This window comes from Bombus flavifrons, chromosome 7, assembly GCF_040668555.2.
Source record: "Bombus flavifrons isolate JBK064 chromosome 7, iyBomFlav1_principal, whole genome shotgun sequence".
NCBI classification, from domain to species: Eukaryota; Metazoa; Arthropoda; class Insecta; order Hymenoptera; family Apidae; genus Bombus; species Bombus flavifrons.
This window is the reverse complement of record NC_138448.1, coordinates 11102705-11120522: the sequence shown is the minus strand read 5'-3', so window position 1 is coordinate 11120522 and position 17818 is coordinate 11102705. Positions and strand designations below refer to the sequence as shown.

At 38.3% G+C, this 17818-nt stretch overlaps 1 protein-coding gene across 1 annotated transcript in view; it reads right to left on the bottom strand.

Annotated features, from left to right (window-relative positions):
- Dad (Daughters against dpp) overlaps positions 1-17818 on the bottom strand; it is a 121655-nt gene that overhangs the window by 44823 nt on the left and 59014 nt on the right. Inside the window, exon 5 of the mRNA XM_069116195.1 lies at positions 15135-15221. Coding sequence (XP_068972296.1) covers positions 15135-15221 — 87 coding nt within the window. The remainder of the gene's footprint in view (positions 1-15134; positions 15222-17818) is intronic.

Genomic DNA, 17818 nt, shown 5'->3' with positions numbered 1-17818 from the left:
GGGAAATGAAACGACCGAGTTATGCGGTACTTACGCACATCAAAGATCAACGAATTAGATGACTCAGAGAGAACAGTGGAAATGATAGAGCTCGCCAGAAAGTCGCGCGACTAATTGCAACGTTTTAACTTCCAGTTGTTTCCATGTTTAACGATCTGTTCATTTTTCAGCTCGTTTCGCACTGTATTGTTCGTACGTTTCGCAAATAAACGTCCGGTCGAAGAAAACGCGTAAAATGACCGGGATACGATCGTTGTTTTCATCTTGTAATTAGGCGAACTCGCTCGTGGGATAATTCGTTCCAGCGGGTTTACCGTTGTTATGCAAGTCAAGTTTCGAATGGGACGTTCGTTGTCGACCAACGAATTGCAATTTATGAAATATTTCTTTAGACTGTTCGGTGACATTTAGAAATGTTTCGATAATTTAATGACACACGTCGGCGTACTCTGGTCTCAGAATTTCAGCGAAAAGAATGAAGGTAATATCATTTTTGAACTATAGAATATTCATTGCTTTTTTTGGAAACTTAACTACTTTGTCTTCATATATATTTATTTGCGTTTTTATATTTTAAAATTACATTTAAATATTTATTTATGGAGAAGGAGCGACTGTATTATTTTATCTATGCCATTTAACACTTGGTAATTTAACGTTCTTTTAAACCTATTTATCTTGTTTAGCAGATTGAACAAAATTTCCTTCTTCGAGATCTTTTCATTCTATTGGACAATGAATTCCATCAAGTAGATTTTACCTTTCTCGTAATTAATCTTGCTGTGATCCTTGAATTGTCAATGAAGATGCCTGATATAAAATTCAAACGAGAAATCATGCACATTAATAGGAATTTCGTCATACCTTGTACAAACTTGAGATATTTGTATACGTTAGAAAAACACAAATGGTTGGAAGATAGTCGAAAGAACGTAGCAGGGCTGAAGGGATCTTATAAACGTCAGCTCAAATGATAACGAAAATAACTGTTACATTCTGCGTCAACTATTTATAGTATAACTGTGATACGAAGGGAAATGAACATGAGCCAACTCTTCTTTGTCGTCGTTCTAACACAAAATCTAACCTCACGTTGTTCAGTTTCATGAAGCGTTTCTAATTAACGAATTCTGGATACTTTTTTCTTTTTCTTTGAATTTCTTTGTATTCGATTAGAAGCAGATTTTAGCTTCGTTCGATTATATTTTCTCGCATTCGTCAAATACAAATTAATGCTATTAAGTCGATCGTGATACAAACATTTCAAATAATCAAATACATATTAATAAATTAATAAATCGATAAATAAAAGATATAATATCGATTAATAAAAGAAAGCGAAAGCAAGATCACATTGTGTTAAGATGTAATCTTTTCGTCTTTCGCAAGAAAGGTAGGTTTCTTACTTTAAGAGAATCTGTCTTCGTTTTTCCTTCTATGGGGAAGAACTCTCTCCCCTTTAAGGACTTCGATCCAAGTTCACCGTAGTGTCCTTGACCTTCTTGCGAAGATATGCCAGCGAGGAAGCATCGTAATGAAATCGAAACGAAGATCTGCACGAAGATAAGTATCGAAGAATACTTGGAGAAATGAAATGCATAAGCAATTGTTTTCATTTTGTTCCATTCTATTGAAATTCTTGAATTATCGACGCAGAATATGAAGTTTGCAGCTTCGATCATTTACACTGATCTTGATCAATGAGAATGTTAAAATTATCGATAGCAAAGTCCGTAGAGTTCAAATCCACGAGATTCCTGATATCGCGGCTATTCTTTTTTAACGAAACTCGTGCAAAGGATAAAATCTTTTCGTGCAGATTTTCAGCTTTCGGATTAAGGTAAAAAGTTGTAATTAACAATATCATCTTTCTCTTCTTTCATAAACGAACAAACTTCGAGTTGCGGAGGATAAAATCAAAATTTTATGTCCTATTAATATACTTCGTCTATATATTACACATAAGCTTTAATCTGTGTTTATGTGTTCCAAATTAGAACACTGTTCTTCCAAAATTCCATCCAATCCTTTCGAGACGGATTTTTCGATTAATGATACTTAATACAATAATACATAGACTAGTACTATAAAAACATTCAAATCCGGAAAACAAGTTACCTAAAAAAAAAAAACCTAAAATTCCATCAAAAAAAAAAAACCAAGAAAAATATCTTCACTGCAGCGAGCGATCATCGATTCCCCAATTACAACTTTTCCAACTCAATGAACAATATCATTCATTGTTTCATTCAACAAGTCGAAAGCAGTCGATAAAAACCTCGGTAATCTACAAACAGTATACGTTAAGCAAAACAAATCTCATAAGAAAAGAAGAATAATGGGAAAAGAACAAGAACAATGAGGCAGCAAGAACGGGTAAATAGAACAAAACTAAAAAAAAAGAAAGAAGAAGAAGAATAGAAAGAAGAAGAAACTAGGAAAGTTGGCGGATGATTTTCCCGACGAGGATGATAAGGAGTATTGTCGTAGATGGAGGGATCTGTGAGCGAGAAAAGAGCAGCAACACACGAGCAACCTGTTGCTGCACAATGCTGGGATATCTATCTGTATTCCGAGGTCTCAGGGTGTGCAACATGTTGCAAGCTTCCTCCAGTTGGCGATACGTTTCCGTAGAAATCCATACGAAATATTATGCCGCGACCTGCATCAGATACCGCCGTACGAATTTATCATTCTGGCAGAACGAGGCATCTCCATTTACTTTACTTCCTGTCTTTCCGTTTCATCCATGCGATCTACGTTTATTATGCGAGTTGGGATGAAACGATCTCCGTTGGCAAGATTCGAAAATTCCAAGCAAGCTTGCTGGTAAACAGCGTTGTAAATATGCTTAATTGGCACGCGAGATATCGCGCTCCTTTCGGGAACGACCGCGCCAGGACAAACGGCCGAAAGAGCTTTCGCGAACGATTTACGTTTGATTGCAAATAACGTCGCACGAGTTCCGAATTTTGTTAAGTATAGCGCTACTTTGTTTATGATTTGTCGGACTCGTGAAATGCGTCAGATCGGACGTGCTAAATTTGAGCGTAGTTTCTGATGGTGACACGTTGGTCAGAGGATTAGGAACAGGATTATCAGTGACAAATGGTGAAAAAGTTTCGTTGCAATTGACATTTTTCAACGTTATTAAAGATCTTACAGAGTTATAGAGTTTCTGTATTTATCGTAGATACTTTTCACACGTTCCTTTTCTCGTTTTAGTTTAACGCTGAATTAGAGATGGCAATTTCTCGAAATTTCCATATGGAAAAGTATGTTCATCAAAGAGTATTTGCATTTGATTAAAAATTTACCGTTATGAAAATGATACGTGGAATCTGATGAGAAAACGTCTCATTGGAAAATGAGCGAAGGCAAAAATGTACATTAGACGATTCTCGTGTATATTGGAACATTAGAATTTCGTCTTTTTAGCCTACGATTGGTAATTTTAAAATGTGCTATCAGTGATAAGCCCAGAAGCATTCTAATTTCACGTACATGTAGTCTATTAATAACCTACAAGTTCTGAAATATATACCAACACTGACTACTCTTTTACTTTTGCTTTGGTTCGTTCCATAAATACGTAGTCCAACGATTATTCAAAATATGTAGCCGGCATAACAGAAAACGTATTTTCGAGCCGGCAGCCCGAAAATATCTAACGAAAGGAATATCCGGCAGAGACGCGGCGCGTTCAAGAACATTCAATTCATATCCCACGATCCGGCGGGAAAATAAATGAAGCTATTTTCGTAGACACCGCGCACGTTATTCGGGATCGCCAAAAGCGACGAGTACAACCGAGATTCTCGAACGTGATCGGCCTTTTGATCGGCTTTAATCAAGATTTCCAAGGTGACGCCGCCACCACGCGCGGAATTTCAAAGAATCCTAACTACCTCTTCGCGCAATTTTATCCACCGAAATTCCCAAAACGATTTTGTCTCTCTTCCTATTCGATCCAAGGTTACGTTGTAAAGCATACGCAACGATCCAACGTATCCCAAATCGATCAATGCCGAGAGAATCTTCCTCGACGTTTTACCATGCGATTTATTTTATGGCTAGACGCGTTCATATTAATTAAATGCTTTAAAGTACACCGTGAATGATAATATTAACAAAACGAATATTTATCTTGATCGCGGTTCTTGTCCTTCTAGCGGTTTCATCATAGTCTGTCGCTATAACAAAGGAAAAACCGATTTTCCAGAGAAACAATAAACGATCGTTTGCATATATTAACGTACATCAACCAACTTTAACTCGACAAAAATTGTATAAACCTGACGCGAACCTAATTTCAACGAATACCTGTTCAACGAAATCTCCATAGTTCGAACCAAAAGCTTCGTTCTTCCATTGACAAACCAAAAAATCATTGCTATGCACCGACCAATTTTAACGAATCTTCAACAAAAATTTCATAAACCGAATCGACTTGGACGAATACTCGCTCAACAAAAATTATTATTCTTCCATTTAACGAACCTTACAATCGCTGTTACAGATTGAACGCAATATCCCCTAATATCGCCTATAATATCAATTTATAAAACTTATAATATCAAAAAAGAAAAAAAAAAGAAAAAAAGGCGTTGTCAGAAATCACCAACGGGCCGTAATTGTAGAGAAACGAGTAATTCGAGAGACGCATATTACGCGCACGAACAACGTCTGTTTCTCGTCCGAGACTACGTAGTTTGATATAAAAATTCCTCTCACCCTTTGCTCCAGGACGATTAGAAATTTGTCAGGCGATGTTACAATAGTTACGTTTACCGACTGAAATCCATCGATACGAAGGAAAAGAATTGTAAAAAAAATTGGCCGATGAATCGCCGAGGTGTATTCGTTTGCCAACCGGAAATCATGTTTCCCCGTCATCGACAGTCGGGGCGATCTCGGCTGGACAGGGCCTTCACGGTGACGACGCGACGCGACGCGACGCCGCGCCGCGAGCCAGCCATGAATCGAGCGGTTTGCCGAGCCGCGATTCTCGGCTGGAGACGCGGCCACACGTTTCGATCGATCGTGGTCGGTGGAGCGCGGCAGCGAGAGCGCGACAGAGATGCCTAGCGCCAAAATAAATCAATAAAATAGCGGAGTTCAGCTCGAGTCAGTCAGCCTCGTATACTCGTATACGCGTGCATATAGAGAACTCGTTTTATGTGTACGGATATACTGGCTGGTGAGGCCGGCGAAGTCTCTCGGAGCAACGAAGAGGAAATCACGAACGAGGAAGCAAGATAGACATATATATAGAGAGAACGATTGTAGAGAAAGAACGAGACGGTGAAAACAAGGGAGAAAGAGGAGAACGAACAGCGAAGGGGAAAAAGAGACGTGCGTAGATGGTTAGAAAGAGATGGTTTGGTAGAGACGGCGAGGAGAGACGAGAGAGAGAGGCGAGCGAGGTCGAGACACGCGGCAGCTGTCTGGCGCCAGGGCCCCCCTGTTCCCTCAAACAGTCGCGCCGAATGCCACCCACCTTAGCCGACCTATTGTGCCATTCTGAAACCTGCATCCCGGGAGCCGGCTTTCCCTCTCTTTCCTATCCGTTACCAGCCATCCGTATTATAGCTCCTTCGCGACCTGCTCGTCCTGAACCAGGACACAAGGTGAGGAGCCTCCCTCGACCGCCACTGACGGATATTTGACGTCATTATTTATTATTAATGCTCTTTGTTTCGTGGCGCATCTTGTAGCGTTTCAGCGTACGGGTTAAACGTACGTTCGTGTAGGTTCTCCGTTGCTTGATTGCTTCGCGGATTTCAAACAACGTATCGCGGATTGAAAGGTTTTCTCTGACAGTGAATGGAATTTTGGATACGATTATCGTTCGACGTTCATCTTTTTTTTGCTTTTTTTATTTTCTTTTTTTTTTGCTGTTTCGTCGTACGTATAACTCCGCTACGTTCTTTCGATCGTTCTTCCCGGCTCGATTACGTGTACATTTTTCTAACTAAGAAATATATTTTCTAATTAGAAGAATCGGATATAATACGAAGAAGGCACGATTTCTCGTTTCGATTCGCGTTTATGACATTTTCTTGAAACGTGGCAAATTTGTATACTAAAATGAGATTAAAACGTTGAAATATCGCAAGATGGGGAAATATGTAAAATTTAAGGATCGTAGGAAGGTGAAGTTTGTGTCGAGCTCTGTTTAGGATAAAGCCATTAAATTAAATTAGGCTGGTTATTGAATCGATTCGAGAGACTCGTAATCACATATTTTCGTTGTTGTGTCAGTTGTCTTGAAGATATGCTTTGAAGTGTGGAACGAAGTCGAAATTGTTTTGAGTATTTCTTTATTTGGAAGCAGAATGATATCGCAAAGTGTTTTCCGTCGAAGTGAATGGAATTTTGCTTCGGACTCTTGTTACGTATTTCTCTTTCTCATTGCCTTTTTCTTCGTTTTAGCTTTCAATTTCTTTTAAAATTCAGATTTAACCAGGCATTTGTTCACGATTAGATTTTTAGGAATTTATTAGGAAAATTGTTTTTCTAATATGAACGTGTTACTCGATTTACACTATAGTTTCTTAAGATAAAAATCAAGTATTTTTTATGCTCTATTCGCCTGTTAATCCTTTGTAACCAAAATTTAGTTTGCTTATGAAAACAAACTCTAAGTGATCATAGTTCCTTATTGTGATTTGAACGTCAGATATCGATAATTGTTAAATAAATTAATCGATATTCATAATATAACAATGCAGTACAATAATATGATGATAAATAGATAAAATGAGTTAAATAATTCAAAGATATAACTATTTATATCGATTAATACAATAGACGCATATGGTTTGATTGGAGCTGGCTGTTTGTAAGAGAAGAAGTTCTAAGCATGTCAGATATGTCGTCCCTTGTTTATGGAATGCTGTTTGACCGATTGCCAGCGAATTGAACGGATGCTTTCAGAGAGGTGGATGATCATTGTTTGCTTTGGCTCTGCGAAATTAATGAGTTCGATTTGCTTACGCAATTGTGTGCAATCGCTATAAGAGGAAAATGTTCGCCTGGCTAGAGTAAAGCAGCGAGCAATCGTCCAACTTGTTTACTTTATTGGACAGGAAGCCATTAAACGTTTCTATCATCTATATTATGAAATAATTAAGGGTCAACGTTGCTAATTCTATTTTTTAACTCCGCAATTATGAAAGGAAATACCAAAGTCTTGCCTAACACCTTTTTCGTCACTGTTCCTTCTATCGTCTTAACTCTGCTCTTTTATAAAGTTTAAAGAACTTTCGTTTATTTTTAATTTCTCTCATATATATCGTATACTTCTTTCATTCGATTCTATTTAGTTCTATCGCTTTATATCGATGTTATATCAATGATAAATTATTGCTTTCTTCAAAAATCATGACAATTCTTTTCCAATGAAATTGTTCCGTGATCCTTGTAACAAGCTTAATGTACAAACACATTGTTCGAACTTTCGCGTAACTTTTACGCATTTTTCTTTCCTTCTCTCCGTCTTAACGAACATTTCAAACGTCACGCAGAATTCGTATCTGATTCTCAATGAGTTGAGTAAAACAACTAGAACTTTTTCTTTCTCTCGTAAGCAACGAAATTGCGATTACGATGGGCTGAACCATATCGTTGAACGATTAATAAAAACCGTAGATGAAATGTGGACGATGAAAAACGTGGTCTTTATCGGTGACTTGAATGTTTTTCGTTCCACTGGCAAATTTTTCACGGATGGAAGGTACACACCGGAGGCGCTAAAAATAATTTATGGTGTTATGTCACGTTTTATTGAAACGGTGGCCCGATACGTTTTTATCAGGTAGAATTTACGCTCTGATCCGGCTGGTTCGTGCCAAATAAAGTTCCGTATCCAACGAATTAGGAAACGCTTGTACGTATCGCGTCCTCGCTGCTGAATTACACGTGATACACGAATTACAACTTCGCGTATCGAAAGCGATAAACCGTGGTGAAATGTTTCGAAGTAACAACTCAGGGCTGCCCCTAATGCCAACTTCGCATCTCGTTGAATTAAATACCACGAACTGTGTAATTTATGTCGAACGGTATCATGCCAATCTTTGGTAAATGCATTCGAGGTAAAAGTCCAACGCTGAAACGTAGATTCTCGTTGACAGCGACCTCAACGCAGCGATTCTAACATAACGTTGTATTTAACGCGAAGTAAAAACGAATTAAATTGCCCCTTACATTCCAGCGTCGATTTTTCGTTCAGATTATTCTTGCGGAATTGAAGATCACGCAGCAGAAAAACATGATAAGTATGTGCGTTTTTGTTGGTTCTCTGATTTTAATGTCATTTTATCACATTAAAAAGTAGTATTTTAACGTGACAGTTGGAAACGAGAACTTGTTAGCTACAAAGTTGTAAGCCTTTGAAAAATAGCTTATAAAGTTGAAGAACTTTCGTAAGAGGCCAGATCTGTCGCTGTTAAGCGTACATTCATAAAGAAATACGTACATGCGAGTGGAAAATATGTTACTTGATAGCCTTATTACGAAGCTAGTATAATAATATCTGTGCTACGTTTTTAACATTGTTCTTCAAAAATACTATACATACGTATAATAGATAATTCTTAACAAGGAACCTGTAAAAAGTGATGTAAACTGTAGAATAAACTCGTTTAGAAATACATTTGATACGGTTATTTGTAGCAAAATGAAGCGTATGTAAAGTCGCTAAGTAATATGTAAATCGATGTATCACGCGGAACAGCGGAAATTTACCACAAATCCTAAACGCGGCGCTAAGTTTTCAGGAATTTTTATACGAAAACGAACGAAATTCGCGTGGAACCCACTTTCTCGCGCGTCTCTACGTTTCTCCCGTACGACTCGCTAAGAGAACACTCGTCGGAAATGCGATTTACTGGCGGCTTGAAAACGTCTGAGGTCGACAGTGCAGTGGCCTTTGCATAGGTAAAGCCAGATAGCAAGAGCGAAGCTTTCGACGCGCGGCAGACGCAAGAATTTTCCAGAATTTTCGTCGTGTTCATCTTCCGTTGCTAAACAACTACCGATCGAACATTTTCTCCTGGCGAAAGTTGATTTTAAAATGGCAACCAGGTGATTCGCGATTTTACGCGATCCACCGACGAAAACGATTCGCGCGGTTCATAAAACTCTGCCGTTTGTCTCCTCCGACGGCGATAAAAACAAAGTATGCAATATCGTCAGATAACGACAATCGAAAGAGGCGTTAAAAATTATCTCACCAAGCGCGTCTCGAGTATGTTTCGAGCAATTTACGGACACGTCACGTTGCTACCGCTTAATACGTATTTCTCTCGAACACCGTATCGTAAACGCATCGTTTTTACGACAGAACGTGCATCTGAATCTCGTATACGCGCACTAATTTCTGCTACCTACCGTGCGAATGTCTTACATCATTCGTCAAACGAAATCGTTCGATCTACGTGAACGAATATGAACGTTCTGTCGCTATCAATTTGCCCAGAAACGAATGATTATCAGTATTTTTTTGAAAATTATTAATTATCAGTAATTAATCCAAGAGATGATAATTATTTAGAAAAACATAACGATCTTTGTTTCGGTCTATCCAACTGGTATTCCTTAGCTACTTTTCCTACCTCGACACTCGTCAAACGTATTAACACTGGAACTACCATACCAATCAAATTGGCTGGTTTTACAATTTTATTTTAGAATTCCTACTGTATGTTATATTTTTTCCGCAATGATGTAATGACTTTCGCAACGATAACTAAAAGAGCGATATAACGAATTTTATTTTGTTTTATATGTATTCAAAATAATTTTGTACCAAGGCAACTTATACCAATACCAATCAAAGTGTAAAAGGATTCTGCAATCTGTTTATCGAACCCCAATTAACCAGTTTCCTCGTTTTGTACAACTTCCCACACGTTTTCAAAATTTTTACTGCGTATCATTCGATATGATGATATCATTTATCAGAAATGCCATTTCATGCAAATAAAATTTTATAAATGTGTCAACCCTCACTTAGGGATCACAGATGGATTAATAATACGAAAAATGTACTACATAACATGGAATTGCTTCTGTAAGAAAGTAATAAATCAACAAATATGAAAATATTTTTTAAAGACCAGTCATTTCCACTGGTTTTGGTAGAAATAGTCTCGTGTTAACTATCGCTAGTTCTAGTGTTAACTATCACACGCGAGTTATTAAAATTAAGGTGCGACAGTAATTAGTCGTACGATCGCTCGTGGTTTCTCAATGACGAAGGACCTTAGCGAAAGGGAGGAAGAAGTTAACAGTTAGAAAGTTAAAAAGTTAAAAAAGATTGAAAGAAGCAACGGAACCAAGAAAACAAAACTTCTCTGCAATGACTACGTACGTAATATCGAACCATCGACTCTACGACATTTTCCCAACGTGCAACTGTGTTCAGCTTCGAGAGCCACGGCTCTTCGACCAAGATAATAGAAATTCGTGGAACGGTGTCGAGGGCGGTGCGCTCGTGTGGCCAGAGAAGCGAGCCGGTCGGGTGGCCGCCGCCGCTTTCCTCGTTCTAGTCTTTGCCAAAAGCGTTTCGGTCGTTCCGCGAACCAACACCGCCGTATGTCTGCGCCGAAATAGAAAAAACGACGAGAACCGTAGCTGACGCTGCGTCACGCGTGAAAACCTGCGCGCGCGTCAGCTCGCTGGAACGCGCACGCTAAAGGAAATTTCTTCGAGCATCCGCGCGCGCTTTCGTTCTCGCGTAAATACGTACTCGTGCCTCGTATAATAAGACACTGTACGCCTTGTCGCGATGGCAAGAAGAAGAGAAGAGGAGAGAAGAGAAGAGACGAGAGTCGACAGAGACAGAGAGAGAGAGGAAGAAAAGGCAATGAAAAAAGAGTTTTTCTGTTGCGGGTCGTGTCGCGTATTTTTAGAGCGGCTGCGATATTGCTCGGAATTATGCAGCCGTGCGTCGTGAGCGTTTAATCGCCGGCAAGGATGCCGATCTTTGACCTTGTAAGCAGCCTCGCGTCTAAGCTAATCCCTCGTTCCGCGTAATCGAGGCTTTGCATCGGCGCGTGCTGAACCAACCGTGTAACGTGGAGGATGCGAAATAGCGCGGGAAAATCCAACGTGATTAGCGGAATTGGGGTGGTTTATTGTAGCTGTAGGGTTGCCCCGTTGCGGTTTCACGCTTTGATGCCTGTGATTTTATTGAAGCGAATGACGGAGGGGAGAAACGTTGGCGTAATATTGCCAGGGGTTGTTGCTGGCGTGATATGTTCGAGCTTCTGGTGGATCAGTACGGCGAAAAGAGAAATTAAAGATAGTACGTGCAGTAAGGTGTTACTGTTTCAAGAAAACAGAAATTAAATCGATGCTTTCGTTTCGTTGTCCATCTTTCGTCAAAATCATGTGGAAACGGTGGAAAAGTTACGTACGAAATCGAATTGCTAACAAAAGTTGAGATCGTCGAATTGTTATTATCCGAGTGAATAGAACACCCACGTATTTATGGAAAATTTAAATGTGCGAAAATGTACATAATATCCGAAGTAAGCTATTTGTTCGGAAATTTGAGTGGCCGTTCGTTTATGGCACGGACAGGCCCGTTCCCTTTTTCAGGAAATTCCCAATTACATGTCCTTCCCGACCTGTAAACCTAATGACTCCGAGGTCAGGTAAGAAACCCCTGGAAAGGACCAGCCAGAAGGGCACGATGGACAGACGAAACTCAACCGCTGGTAGGAAGAACCAGCAACGTAGGAAGACAGTTCATCATCAGACATCGTACCGTACGAGTAAAATACTTCATTCCCAACAAGATCTATCACCGCCGTGTTCGTAACATCACACTTTACTTTTATACAACAAGTGCAAATACAATGCTAGAACACTCGATCTATTAAACCTCCTCCACCTTGAGCTTTAAGTCATTCGAGGTACGCGATATCGACCCATCGGTTTGACCTGACCGGTTGCTCCTTAGTCGAGAATTCGCAACACTATTCGTTACGATATTCAGACAACAGACGAATGTCTATACTTAGGCGTCTGTTTGTTCCAAATTCACCATCCAATTATTAGATGTTTAGGAATTTTCATTAAGAATAAAACAAGCTGAGATGACGTCACGATGATAAAGAAGATAAAATAATTAATAGATAATAGAAGATAATAATAAGATAAATAATTATTATTATCGAATAACTTCCCTTGACGAATTAAGTGCACGTTCGTAAAGAGGGAAAATACACGGGAAAGCAAAATCGATCATTTAATGGTGTGATGGATGAATGGGTGGAACTTGACCTAGGGGAATGACAGAGGGTGGGCTGTTGCTGTACATCCCTCTGTATTTGCCCCATACAAGAAAGGCCGCGAAACGATGATAAAAGAAATTGTTACATTTTTATCCGCGAGCTTCTAATACCATTTAACACCAACATCTATAAAACGATACAAAACGAACGATCTCTCCTACGAGAACAATTTGCTCATTCGTATCGTAATTAATTCAAGCTGCAACAGGGATTCGACTGCACTGAACCGAGGCGTTCGACGTTTGGCGAGAATTCTTTGAAGTCGATGCAAGAATCTGAAGAAAACGCGATCTCGATACAGCACGATCGATTCCTCGCAAGTTCCCGCAACGATATTCTATTCTTCCGAGAAATTAACATCCGGTAAAAACGCATCCTTCTGAAATATACAACAGGTAGCAGGGTCGCGATCGCCACCGATTCGACGACGACTTTTCTGCGATGAATTTTTGCCGTATCCCGGTCAGTAATTCTTTTAAAGATCTCTGTCTTCCTTTCGCTCGAATAGAAAGAGTGCTGGCGGACTTGCAAACCAGTTCAGCCGGGAATCTTTCCGATGCTCTGTTCTCTTCGACACGGAAGTGAAAAACGCGGCGAAAGACGAAGAGAAGAAATCGTTCGTAGCATCGTTCAAGGTTAACCACGTGGATATAGGCGTAGCCATCGACCAATGGCGTAGCCAGGGGATCGATGTACCCACCGAACAACCGTTAAGCCTAATGAACGGCATTTACGCCGTGTACATTTTTTCTTCCACCAACTATTAACCACTGTTCCATCCGTTTCTACGTTTTCACATGATTTTCGTCGCGATCGCCGTCTCACTGTTACAACTAACTGTAATTCGAACCCGTAACACGTTCACTGCCGCCGTGGTCACCGATGGCCCACGCTGTTACATTTTTTAGAACTATTCAAACGAAATAAATTTCGTGAAGCGAAAAGGTTTTGTTAATAAGTTTCAAGATCATTTCGATCGTCATTCGAGTCTTAGGAGTTGTACGAAGCCCTAAAGTATTCTCATTCGCACGTTTTATAGGTTATTAACGTTTCAATAATTTTACTTTGAATTAATTTGTTCGATGAAATTTAAATTGAGAATGTTAGTTTCGTTCCGTCACGTGTCATTTCAGTTTCATTCCGATCAATGATTAAGTATCGTAGATATTGTTCTATCGTTAAACTTACTGAGTGACCTATTTATGGAAACCTGTTTCTATTCGAATTTCTCAGATTTCTATCTTAGTCGGTAATCTATCGTCCATAGTCTGTCAATAACTTTATTACGAAAAATCGCTCATTTTCGTACGTGTTGTGTCAAAAAAAAATTTTTTTTTTTGTAAAAAATAAATTATATCGCGTTGGCGTAACAAAAATTGCTGTGTTTCATTCCTTTTGAATTCCATTCTATTACACAAGCTTCTAATTAACGAGCTGAGGAAAACGTGAACCAGAAAACGTGATGAGCAGAATATAGTACGTATATAATTTCCTCTTACGTACCACTTTAGAGAATAAATCATTCGGTCATTGTCAATTGCAACAGATTGGAACCGACTGATAAGATTGTGAAAAGAAATTATTACTGATTCATTTGTGATACAGCGTTACAGTGGCGAATAGATAAGTCGAACGTATGTAGACACCTAATAATCGTAAAACATAGGATTAAGATTGGCTGTTTGCATGGTCGAAACGGTGGAACGTGTCAATGAACACGATTCGCGAAATAGCGGAACAACCTCTCAGAATGTCGATACGTACGCGTGTGGACGAGTGAATTTCTAATTGACTTTTTGCTACACGCAGCGTGTAACGTATACGCGTTAATCCGAAGATACTTTAAAAGATCGATTTAGGCTAAATTTGCATAAATTAATATCTAACATTTGCGTCTAATAAGATTTACACTATATAATCCGGTATTTATTATCATGTTTTTCTATCGATGTAGTCGCTACATTTTTTTTTTTTTTTGCATTTCATTAACGATAATAATTTGACGAGATATGGAGACTAAGAGAAGCATCTTGAAATATTAATCTTCGTCGTTTCTTTGTCGTCCAAGCACGGAGAACGCTTTAATTAAAATTTCTGTTCCACTGTTTACGAACGTAGATACTCTTTAAACATATTTCAACGTAGAATCTAAAAATCGTTCCATTAATCGTTTGTCCTCTTAAACGAAGTTTGCTCACAACTGCCGTGTCAATTTTACCATCGTTAGTAATTTAGCTCGTCGTTAAATCATCTAGCCCGAAACCTTTGACACGGAAACGCGTCAGGGATACGTCATTTGTTTATTACGCCACTACAAACAATGACGTGTCCGAGTTTCATTTTATCCACATAATAATCGAACGATTAATTCGAAAGAACGAAAACACGAGAAAAATACAACAAAATACAAAATACCCTCGTCACGGTTCAACAATATCTCCGCCGTCTAAATATATCCCACTTTGTATCCTCGTCGAACAACGACTAATAACATCACACCAAACACTCTCGTTATTCGCCAAAAAGACTGGAAGGAAGATGTGAAAAAGAAAAAGGAAAAAAAAAAGATGAAAGAATGGAAGAAAAATTCTCAACGCAAGATATTAATAACAAGGATAATTGATCTTTTAAAATGGTTTTCTCGCGTCGAAACCAGCAGAGCAGAGGCTTAAAGCTGCAAGGGTTAAGATCAACGAGCTGGAAACGAAGTGGGACACTTGGCGGCTTCCTTTTCTATGCAGTCTGAGTTTTCTTTCGCGCGTATACGCCTCAGACGGCGGAGATAGACACGAAAAGGGGTATGTATAACCTTGAGGACATAGTTACCTTCTCCGTTGGTGGTAAGGGAGCCGGGAAGAGGCAGGGGTGTGCTGTTTTTGCACCGACGTTGATCCCCTTCGCTGGGCGCACGATCTGAAAATAAACGGCAACCCCTTTAGAAGCTTCCCTTGTGTCAGGATCGTTCTTACTTTCATTCTTTTTCTCTCTTTCGTACTCTTTTTCTTTTTTTTTCTCTCCCTCTCCTTTTCAGATGTCACTTCGTGGCAAACATTTGCCTTTTGAGACGAAAACTCACGTGTCGTTCATTTTGATGAATGAGACGAGCCGCAGGCTATAGCACGATGATATCGAAAGAATATAATCGATAATTGATATAGTGGATGACGTAAGTGCCAAACAAATTAGGCGACATTTTTTTAATGGGAAATGACGTAACTTGTACGTGGAAAATACCGTGAGAAAGTTATGCAACTGTAGCACATGGAACAAGTTTGTGGAAAAAGGGCACGTGAGATAAAATGTCCGATGCTTTAGTTGGGAATTTTTAATATTTATCAAAATGCTTGAACTTTTAATTATAGTAGTCTGTCATGAATTTTTGTCTTTTTATATTTACCGAATCAATGGGAATTTTTATAATAATCTGATCTATTTGACTGGAGGTTGCCTGTACATATTTTTATCATAGAATTTTAGGCTTTCAGAAAATTCCTCAATTTATCTTAGTTTCTAAGCTTATCGCAAAATCGAGCTACGACAGGATCGTAATTAAAAAAAAAAAAGCATAATGTACATGTAAATAAATTTCATTAATTCAGTATATATATTTCGCCATCTATTTTTCATTCAAATTTGTAAAAATCATTCATGTTAAAAACCTATAGCGCTCGACTATTCAATAAAATCAAGATTAACAGAAATACATATATATGTTTTGCTTCTACCGGAAATCTTCACTTCCGGCACTTACATACGTCGTTTACCATTTCTACTGCTTAATCGTATTGGCAGTTCTGAAAATTGTCTAAATAAAAAGCCTTGGACGATCGAACGTATCACGCACGTATTTCATGTTGTACTCGTGTGCATTAAAATTATGTATTTTTATAAAACAATCGTTTAATTCGAAGAACTAAAACTTTATTGAACTCGTTATACGTTTCTGGCTACGCGTTAAAATAGAACTGATTTCATATTCTTTTTGTCTATTCGTACTTTTTGCTTTTGCTGTTTATCTAAGCTAATTTTCCTGTAACAAGTTTACGACTTAGAGAAAAAAAACCCGGAAATAATTATCTCCGATTATGCTGTCACATAAATACGACAACATAGAACTAATTTTATGCTTTTTTCTTTATATTATTATTGGTCTAAGCTAGTTCTTTTTTTTACAGCATGATTTATCGCGATTTATGAAGAAAAAAGGGAAAGATATGTCATCAAACGCCATAGTCACGTTCGAACGTATTACGATGTACATACGTATGTTCTTACTTTTGATTAGCGCAACTTATCTGGATTTACGATTAATGCAAATTTCCGTTTGCGTCTGAATTACTAAAGCAAAGTTATGCATAGCGAGTGAGCGAGCAGCAAACTATCTGAATCGATCGAATGGTTGGATTTCCTTATTCTCATAGCGACGAAGATAAACATCTCTTTGTCCGTTTTCATATTCCGTGCTATATAAATAAAAATAAGAAAATTATTTTCCAGTTCAGACTTTGCTCAGTTTCTCCCAGTGGCTGATAAAACAACTAACTTTATATTCTCGATAAAGTTGTTCCAACGGTATTTCTTGTTTTTTTTTCATCTTATCTATCCTTCGGTTATAGATAACCATCTTATAGCATGGAAATATCAAAAGTCACATTATTATTTAAATTATCAAAAGATAGTAATAAAACGATACATCGAATTAATAAGTACGAAAGAATGCAGAAATTCGAACGTTACTTAATTTACGTCTTCGATGTCGTTTAAAAATCTCCCGATTTCTTTCCATTTGATAACAAGAATAGCCTACGCTTAGACTCTAATAACCGCGCTTTAAGGGGGTATTCTGGTGTAGAAATTTGAAAAAATCGAAAATTTTTTTTTTCATATTTCCAAAGTTTAAACATTCAAGAATATGCCCTTAAAAGGATTTTTCAAAATTTCAATTATTTTATGAGTTACAGCCATTTTTGTGACGCAGCATCCGCCTCGGTCCGACCGGAACAAATGAACAGTAGGCGGTAAACGTTGTCCGAGTAAACTTGTCTCAAAACTTTAAACGCGTTTTTCTCGAAACTACTTTTTTCGAGTTGGCGTGCACGATATCTCAAGTTCTAATGAACCGATTTATTTTAAATTTGGTGTGAATATTCCTTATATACTGCTCTATCGTCCCGACCACGCTCAGCTCAAAATCTTTAATATTACTATTTTTTAAACGTTCGGAATTATCAAAAAAACGTGCGAAATAAGAAATTTTTTTTCAAACGGCCGTCATTTTGTAAAAAAATGTTGTATTGACTTCTCCAAGGTTCAGACGATAGCGGCATCCATACTAATTCAGAATCCGTTCGCATTTTTTGTTTCAGATGACCAGAAGGGTTGATATCATGCACGCCACGACACCGCATTTTTTTGGCAGCACCCACTTTGCCAGCTCATAACTTTTTAAACATTGAGTACTTTTTCTCAGTGAATTTTTTACGTAATCTCGAAATATCAATAAACAAATG